Source organism: Mauremys reevesii, linkage group 1 (genome assembly GCF_016161935.1).
Source record: "Mauremys reevesii isolate NIE-2019 linkage group 1, ASM1616193v1, whole genome shotgun sequence".
Taxonomy (NCBI): Eukaryota; Metazoa; Chordata; order Testudines; family Geoemydidae; genus Mauremys; species Mauremys reevesii.
In genome coordinates, this window is record NC_052623.1 from 11,318,740 (window position 1) to 11,328,503 (window position 9,764).

The following is a 9,764-nucleotide window of genomic DNA, read 5'->3' on the forward strand; positions in this document are numbered from 1 at the left end:
GAGCTCGGAACTAAAGGAAACAATGGACTGTCATGCTGAAGGGAGAGGGCCAGACACACTGCGGGGAGGTGTGTAGTGGAGCACCAGGTGAGGAGTTAAGGAGTCTTGAGTTTTAATCCCAGGTCGGCAATGGATTTTCTCTGTGACACAGAGAAATCTCTTAAAAGGAGAATGTCAGGTGTTTAGATAAGACTGTACTGAAGGCCAGATAGATAGATAGATAGATTAGGGGGGGGTATAGGGATAGACAGATAGATGTGGGGGTGGATGGGGATAGATGGAAACACAACATTTAGATTTTATGCAAAGTTTTACAAACCTTCATGGCAAAATTATTTATTATTTATTATTTGTGCTGCATTAGCACCCAGGGGCCCCAGTCACAGAGCAGGGATCGACTGTGTTAGATACCGTACAACAAGCCATAATAAACAGACAGTCTGTGCCTTGAGCAGCTTCCCATCTAGCTATAAGACCAGAGACAACAAGTGGATACACCCCACGGAGAGGGCCGGGGAGAGCGCAAGGAAACAATGCGGGTCAGCATGTACACCCAGCTGCCTACCCATTGTCAAGTTTCCTGGCGGCATCACGGCAAAGATGAGTTTTAAGGAGGCCTTTGAAGGAGAACCACAAGGTGGCTTTGTGCATGTTAACTCGCTTTGCGTATGTACTTTAAGGCAACAAAATAAATGTTTCCTGGTGTGTGTGCGTGTGCAAACACTGAGTTTGTGGTGAGTGCAGAGGATCCAGGAATTAAAGCAGACTAGATATAAAAGTGAAACTCATAAGTCTATATTCATGGACCCAGGTGAAGGAAACATCAAAAGCAAACAAACAAATAGGACACGGGCTGATGCAGAAATTAGATTTTTTAAATGTTCCCAATTTTTGGTGAGTTTCACCAACCCAGGTGCTTTTTTTTTTTAGGACATGATCTCTAGCGTGACAGTCTCTTTGAGTGGGGCTCAGTTTCCCCATTTGTAAAAGAGGCTAATCGTGCCAGGGCTCGAAGTGAGCTGCAGTGAGGGATTCCAGCACCACCCGGGGAGAGCAGTTACTCCCTTCCAGAGCTACCTCAAGTCTGAACTGCCCCCGATATGCACTGAGCACAGTGACGGGACATCAAATTCGAGGTCTTGGCCCTTGTTCAACGGTCTGAGCCCAGCATATCACCTCAAAGCCTGGGCTGAAGACCATGGTCAACAACTCACCTCCCCTGGCCCAATGGAACGTGCGGCATTAAGGGTAAAGTGCAGCACTGAGGGAGACAGAGTGTTCTTGTGGGCCAGCCGGAGACTGGGAAACAGACTCCCCAGACCTAAGGACCATCCCAAACTTCTCCCCACTCCGCTCCAAGTGCACAGTGCATTTCTTTGACAGGCCTCCTCTAACATAAACATGAAACTATGACCACTATAAAACACCCTCCTGCACACACTTCTCCTCCTGGGGAGGGGACGAGAACAAATGTGTGACAGCCGTTACCGTAATGCATAACGTACAGGAAAGCGCTCAGATACTATGGTGCTGAGCATGGTGTAAGGCACTGAGTAGTGCCAGGGAGCCATTGATATCTGCTCAGTCCTATGGCCGGTACAGATCAGAGCAGCCTCGGGGCTGCCCTAACCACCACCAGCGGAATATGGCCCCAAAGGCCCAGGACCCTTGCTGGGGATTGCTGGAGCACAGTGACATTCTCACCATGCTCCTTTCCTCCTGTCAAGTCCCCAGTACACCCCCATACCAAGCACTGGGAAAGGGGCCAGGAGTAGGAGCTGGCTACACTGGCTCCATGAAACTCAGGGATTCCCCCACTCCTGAGGAATCCCCACATTTTAACCTGCTGGTTTTTTGTCTCCTTTGTGTTGCCAGAATAGCCCAAATGGACAATATCTCAGGAGAGACTCTCAGCCCTTCCAGTTTTGTTGGTTGTGAAGAAAGCTTAGGAGGGTGATGTGATGCAAGCCAGGGCTCAGAGGAGGAAGCTTAGCCAATAAACCATTGCCAGGAGACCCAAGGTTGAGGTCCTTCGATGGTCACATGCAGGACATCCTTTCATATCCAGCTGCTGGATAGGGAACTCCCTTCGGTCCTGCTCTAGTGTCTGGCTCCCACATGACAGACATTCAGAAGAGGGTTTTTTCCCTGGGAAATATTACACAGAAAGCTGCAACCAACACCACAATTGTTTGCACCACCCCATCCTAGCACTTTCCAGACCCTGGGGCTAGCAAAGCAAAGCAGGACAGTGAGAACCCATTTAGGGTCAATGCCATTTATCCGTCACTGCCTTAGACTAGCACGGTTGGAGAGGCCATAGTCACCAGAGACTCCCATCTGGTGGAGAGATCCCAGAAGATTTAACTGGGGTGAAATATAAAGACTCCTGCAATGTTTGTCCTGACATTTCAGAGTCACCCCTGCACACAGGCAGAGCACCCTCAAAGAGATAAGGAGGGACAGCCACAAGACCCACAAGGAGGTAGGTGACTGTGGGGTTATTAGAATGGAATGGGGGGAGGTAGGGGGAGGTTCATTGGATAGTGCTCTGTTTCCAGGTAACTGAGAGGGAGCTAAATTCAACGGCTGTGTTTCTCCCAGGCTTTGCAGACTGAGGTTGCTTCAGCATTTGCAGTGTGTGTGATCTCACAATTAGAGCTAGGCCAAAAAAAATAAAAACAATTACTGTTTGGTGAACATTTTTTAAAAAAAAATTCATTTTCCCCCCAAAATTTACAGTGAAAGTGTTTCCATTGTTTCAATGAAAAACCAAAACCAGGAAATACTCCCTTTTGGAAATCTGTTTTCAGTTACAATTTTTGTTTTCAGTAAAAAAAAAACTATTTAAAAATAAGAATCAAACATTTTTACCAAAAAAATATTTTTTATGGAAAATTGAATGTTCAGGTTGCTGTGTCGGAGTTGTTGTTTTTTTCAGCCACAAAACCAGAAAATCTGGAGCAAAATGAAAATGTTCTGCAAAAGTTTCATTTTCCTTGAAAAGTCACTTTTCATTGGAAAAATATTTTAACCAAAAAATGTTGACTGACTTTACTCCCAGTGTGTAGGGAAAATGCATCCTGCCCTGGGGGAAATCCCTGAATTTATAGCTAATAAGTGATTATAAATAAGTTCCCGAGATAAGATGTGGCATGCAGAATGGTGAGGCAATGGCACTGAAGACTAAAGCAAAATTCCTGTTTTTAAAATGAAATGGACCAGAACATTGCTGCTAGAAACCATAATGATAAACCTGCCCCAAACAGAGTTTCTGAACCCCAGAAAGAAAGAAGAATCAAAGCTTCTAAATCCCTTGAGGATTTGGCTATTAACCATCTATTTTATGTGGAAAGTGCAGAGATGTGGCGATGGTGGGATTCATTACAACAGCCTGAGATGGGTGGATGGATGGAAATGTTCTTGTTGCTTATACACCAGTGCTAGGAATCTTGGTAATAAGGGAAAGGAATGGGGAATTCTTACAGATGAGAAGATGTGTGATATAATTGGCTTTACTGAAACCTGGTGGGACAATTTGCATGATGGGAATGTTAAAAACACTGGTTACAACTTGTTTAGGAAGTAAGAGAGGCGGGGGCGGCTCTGTGTGAAGGAGCTGTTACCTATTTTAGAGTTACTGATATCTCAGAACCAGAGGGCTGGGAATGGAAATGGATCAGTGTGTGAGGTGGCAACATTTGCAGATGATATAAAACTACTCAAGATAGTTAAGACCCAGGCAGACTGTGAAGAGCTACATAAGGATCTCTCAACACTGGGTGACTGGGCAACAAAATGGCAGATGAAATTGAATGTTGATAAATGCAAAGTAATGCACATTGGAAAACATAATCCCAGCTATACAACAAAATTATGGGGTCTACATTAGCTGTTGCCACTCAAAGAGATTTTGGAATCATTGTGGATAGTTCTCTGAAAACATCCACTCAGTGTGCAGCGGCAATCAAAAAAAGTGAACAGAATGTTGGGAATCATTAGGAAAGGTAGAAAATATCATATTAATCCATGGTACACCCACATCTTGAATACTGCGTGCAGATGTGATCGCCCCATCTCAATTTAATTTGCAATGATCAAACAGCTGCAATTCTCTCTGGTTCATTTCGCCATGGACATATCAGGCTAGATTCACCCCTGGCGCAACGCACTGCAGTAGCTATACAGGGGCATAGACTGATCAGGGAGTAGCCAGGGCTGTCTGCTGTCTCCAAAACATTATCTTCTGTCTTCAATCCTCATCGGCTTCTTCTTACCTCCAAGTATGGGGTGAGATCCTCGCAGCGGCTCATGGGTCTCCTGACTGCACTTGGTTCATGGAAGGTGGCTGGGGAAAGAGGGAAGGACAGGGAAATCTCTGTGCCCTACTCTCCCCATCGGTAAGGATAATAGCAACTGTGGGCCCCAAGTGAGATCAGGGCCTCACCGTGCTAGGAGCTGTACATACACATGTGCGTGCTAGAGAGTCCTTGCCCTGAAGAGATTAGAAAGGAAATAGATAAGACAGCCAAACGAGGGGCGGGGGTGACTGAGGCACAGAGCAGGGAAGCGACTGGCCCAAGGTCACCCAGCATGTCAGTGGCAGAGCCCAGGGCAGGGCCTGAATAAACCGAATGAGCTCGTGCTGGCTTTGAAAAATGTCCAGCATCCTGAAAAAATCCCAGCCCTTCAATTATTGTATTGCAGGGAAAGAGCTTCTGCAAATCGATTGATCTGCCTCTGCTATAGGTCATGTCAACCTTCAATCAGACCTGCCCGAACCCCTCTACCTTCCTGCTGATCGGCATCCCCGGCCTGGAATCCGAGCACGTCTGGATCTCCATCCCATTCTGCCTCATGTATGTGATTGCTCTGCTAGGAAATGGTACTGTCCTCTTCGTTGTAAAGCAGGAGCAGACCCTCCATGAGCCCATGTACTATTTCTTATCCATGCTGGCTGTCATTGATCTGGTCTTCTCAACTGCCGTTGTCCCCAAAATGCTGAGCATCTTCTGGCTGGATTCTAGAGACATCAGCTTCGAGGCCTGCTTCCTCCAGATGTTCTTCATCCACACCTTCACTGTAGTGGAGTCAGGGGTGCTCTTGGCCATGTCTTTAGACCGATACGTGGCTATCTGCAACCCCTTGAGATACAACACTATCGTAACCAGCCCAAAGATTGCCCAGATTGGGCTGCTGTCCCTTGCTAGAGGGGTGGGGGTCGTGACGCCCTTAACCTGCCTTCTAACCAGTCTGCCCTACTGTAAAATAAATATCATCCCTCACTCCTATTGCGAGTACTTAGCTGTGATGGAGCTGGCCTGTGCAGACTCGGCAGTCACCGACCTGTACAGCATCGTAGTGGCCACAACCCTAGTGGGTACAGACTTCGTCTTCATTGCCTTCTCTTACGGCATGATCCTCCGCTCCGTCCTACGGCTCTCGTCTCAGGAGGCGCGTCTCAAGGCCTTCAGCACCTGCGGCTCCCATGTCTGCGTCATCCTGCTCTTCTACCTGGGAGGGCTCCTTTCTATGTACCTGCATATTTTTAAGCTCGGCCTTGCTCGTCACACCCAGGTCTTGGTGGCTGACTTGTACCTCGTCGTTCCCCCCATGCTAAACCCAGTCATCTACGGCATTAAGTCCAAGCAGATCCGGAAACGGGTCTTTAAGCTTTTTGGCCAACGAAAGAGCTTAGCAGAACCCAATATCTAGGGTGGCCACTGACGCAGCCCCAGGACCTCCCCTCCATTGTCCCCACCCTCTCCTGCGTGTCCCCACCCTCACCAGCATGACATTGCATGCACAGTGCATGTGAGCTCACACCGGCGGGGGCGGAGCAACACACTCTGCAAAACACCATCCTCCGTGCATGGTACCAGAGATTAACCATGGCTGGTTTTATATCAGCACCGGATAGGGGACAAACCATACAAACCAGGTCTGTCTGGATTAAAACCGAATGAATGGCTTGCCTACCAGTATCCCACCTGCTACAGTACGAGGCCAGATCTCAAGAGGTGCTGAGCAGCCCCGACTCCCAGTGAAGCCAATGGGACTAATCCTGAGGGGTACTGAGCTATTGCTATCACCATCTGGCTTCTCAGCAGAGCTCTCTGAAAAATCAGTACACGTTTTTGGAAACGTTTTTTAACATTTGATTGGACCGTTTTCTCCCAGGATTTGCTCTTCCAATGCGTTGTTTTAAAATGCCAATGACATTTCTGGAAATTATGTCAGTGCCATTTTTTTTTAAATGTTGATGGGGGGGTTTAAATATCAACACCATTTTTTGAAAGTTTGATGAGGTTCTTTTGAAACTGTTCTTTTGACATTTCAGCCGGCTCTCTGGCTGGTTGAAAAATACCATGATTTCGCTGTCAAATTTTTTACTGGTTTCAAAAATTTGGATTTTTTTCGACGTTATTTGAAAAATCTAAGACTTGTGACCATTTTGACGTGTCAGGATTTGGCCTCTTGTGCATTGCAGGGGAGCATTTTCTAAAGTACCACTTAAGGGTACATCTCTACAGCCTGCAGCAGGGAGCCTGCCAGCCCAGGGCTACAGGATGTGGCTCGGGGGGCTCGCGTTCCATCCTAAAAATAGCTGCCTAGAGAGCTGGCACGAGGGCTTTGAAGCCTAGCGAGGGGAGCTTTACTCCAGTATCTGAGCTCCAGCCTGAGCCACACCTTAAAACCACTGTCCACACAGCTGTTCATAACACGGACGACGTGTGTCAACCCGAACTCAGAGGGTCGCTGCCGTTGGCTGTGGAGATGTGACACAAGTGACCAAGTCCTGTTCGGACTGATGGGTAAAATTTACAAAAGTGATTGAGGGACATTGAACCATATTTTTAATGATATTTAGGTGCCTAAACATGCTAATAAGCCCCTGGGTGCTTCTGAAAATCCCACTAGGGACCTACCTGCATTGTGAGATGCCTAAATCCTTTAAAAATCTGTCCCGTAGGAGCCTAAGTCTCACTAAAAGTCAATGGCACTTGGACTCCTAAGCCGCGCAGGCGCTGTTGAAAATTTAACCCTAAATCTGGTTTCTGTTTCCCCCCAGTACAAATCAGACTTGATCACCGGTCTCGGAGCATGTGCCACATATTGGAAAGACAAATGATGAATGCAAACAAAATGCGTCGCTCTTACACGCTAGACATTTGGCAAACCAGGAAAACAAGAATCCCCAAGGACAGGCTGCCAAGATAAGTCCAAACACAGCTATAACTGGGACAGACAGACATGGCAGGGCGAGGGCAACCCCTCGACCAATCTCTATCGTCCCTGCCGCATACCATTACCCCAGAGCACAGGGAGAAGACAGTGCAAGGCTGAAAGTCCACTAGACAAGCCCCATCTTGGATGAGCATCCTTAGCAGAACCAGCCAATGGGGACCTGGATGGATGGTGAAGCTGCCCAGGTATGTTCCCTCCATGCAGAACAAGCCTAGACCAGGTGTGGTATAAGGTGTGACTGCACTCTTCCCACAGTGGCCACTGCGTTTGTATAGAGCCTACCACAGTGGTGCCCTGGTCCCTGACGCTAAGGTAATACAGATTATACATAATAAAAATATACTAATCTGCTGTGCCTTGAAAGCAAAGCTTTTGCCACTGACCCACATGTGGTGAGATTCACAGCTCTCTTTGAACATAAGCCTGTATCCTGAAGAACTCGTCTCGTTTTCATCGTTAACATGAGTTGTGCTCTGAGAAGCGAGTAGGGGAAAACAGACCTTTTTATTCATTGCTCTGTTCTCAGTGTGTATGACACCACCTCTGCTCCCGTAGGGTGACGCTCACCTCTGTGCAGAGGGCCACCACAAATTCTAGGTACTTGCATCTAATCTGAATTCCTGCATAGCACCAGTCAGGGAATTTTAAAATGGAGCTTACATTTTAGGAAGGCATCCAATCTTCATTTTAAAATTCCACTGATGTGTTCCAATGGTGAGTTACCCTCTGATAGAAACGTGGGCCTGATTTCCAGTCAGAATTTATCTAGCTTCAGCTTCTGCCGCTGGATCTTGTCTGCTAGATTAAACAGCCCTTCTACTACTTGAAAACTTCGTCCCCCATTGGTGCTTATAGACCATCATGGCACCTCTTAACCTTCTCTTGCATAAGCTAAACAGACTGAATTCCTTCGGAGAGAGACACGGTGGGGAAGGGAATACCTTTCTTGGACCAACTTCTGTTGGCGGAAGAGACAAGTTTTTGAGCTTAATTCCATAAGTCTCTCACTGCAAGGCAGGCTTCCCAGTGCCCAACTCATTTGTGTGGCTTTTTTCTGAACCGTCTCCAATTTTTCAATGTTCTTTTTAAAATGTGGCTGCCAGAACCGCACACAGTGCTCCGGTGTCAGTCTCAGCAATACCAACCACAGAGGTGAACTCAGGTTTCAGAATTGTAGCCATGTTAGTCTGCATCAGCAAAAACAAGTCCTTGTGGCACCTTTGAGACTAACAAATTTATTTGGGCATAAGCTTTCATGGGCTAAAATGAGGGTTGCCCAGAGGTGGGGGCAAGTGGGGCAATTTGCCCCAGGCCCTGGACTCCACAGGGGCCCCCATGAGAATGACTGAGGCTCCCTCCCCGGCCCTGGCCCGACCCCGCCACTGCCCCTCTCCCGGAGCCCTCAGCGCATCCAGGACGGTCCCTGGAAAGCTGCAGCATGGCTTCGGCGGGGCCTGAGCTCCTCCCTGCTCAGAGCCGCGTGGTAAGGGGGCAGGGCTGCGGTCTCCAGCGGGGCCTGAGCTCCCTTCGCTCGGCCTAGAGCTCGCAGCCCCACCCCCTTACCACACGGCTGTGAGCAGGGAGGAGCTGAGGCCCCTCTGGAGCACGCTGCAGCTGTCCAGGGACGCTGCTGGATGGGCTGAGGCTCCAGGTGAGGGGGCAGCCAGAGGTAAGGGGCCAGGGGTAAGGGGCTGGGGCTCGGGGGGCTGGATAAGGGGCAGGGAGTCCCAGGGACAGTCAGGGGACAGGGAGGGGGTAGAGGTTGGGGGGGCAAACAGGGGACAGGGAACGCGGAGGTTGGATTGTGGGCATTCTGGGGGTCTGTCAGGACTCAGCGGTGGGAGTGGATAGGGGTCGGGGCAGTCAGGGGACAGGGTGGGGTCCCGGGGTGGTGGTTGGGGGTGGGGTCTCTGGAGGACAGTGAAGGGACAAGGAGCAGGATGGGTCAGGGATTCTGAGGGGGGCGGGCAGTCGGGGGGCAGGAAGTGGGTGGGGGTCGGATGGGGGCAGAGCCCGGCTGTTTGGGAGGCACAGCCTGCCCTACCCTAAAGCTCATTCAGCAGTTTGAGGCTTGCAGAAGAGCCAAGCTGTGAGTTTTTCCATTAGGGCTCCCATCCCTTTCACTTCTCAAATGCCAAATTATAGTCTATATTTAATTTCAGTGCCATAGGGAGATTCATGTCAGGGGAGGGGATCTTCATTTAAAATTAGCCACTGCGGGGAGGGATCACATGAGAAGAGCAATATCCTACCCCACCTACCTCCTTCCCAACCCTACCAAGGGACACCCCCCCTACCCCCCCCCCCCCGCCCGCATTCCCTGAGGCTTCAGAGGGATTAATTCAGTGGTTCTCAAAATTTTGTACTGGTGACCCTTTCACATAGCAAACCTCTGAGTATGACCCCCCCCTTATGAATTAAAAACACTTTTTATATATTTAACACTATTATAAATGCTGGAGCCAAAGCAGGGTTTGAGGTGGAGGCTGACAGCTCGCAACCCCCAGTAATAACCT

The 9,764-nt window shown here is 48.8% G+C and overlaps 1 protein-coding gene across 1 annotated transcript; it reads left to right on the forward strand.

Annotated features, from left to right (window-relative positions):
• The first annotated feature begins 4,752 nt into the window (after nt 1-4,752).
• On the forward strand, nt 4,753-5,715 carry LOC120401101 (olfactory receptor 52K2-like). The gene has a single exon (XM_039530780.1). The coding sequence runs from the start codon at nt 4,753-4,755 to the stop codon at nt 5,713-5,715; it is 963 nt and encodes a 320-aa protein (XP_039386714.1).
• Nucleotides 5,716-9,764: the final 4,049 nt, after the last annotated feature.

Coding starts and splice junctions, on each gene's coding strand:
- LOC120401101 (XM_039530780.1), top strand. CDS start 4,753: ATGTCAACCTTCAATCAGACCTGCCCGAACCCCTCTACCTTCCTGCTG.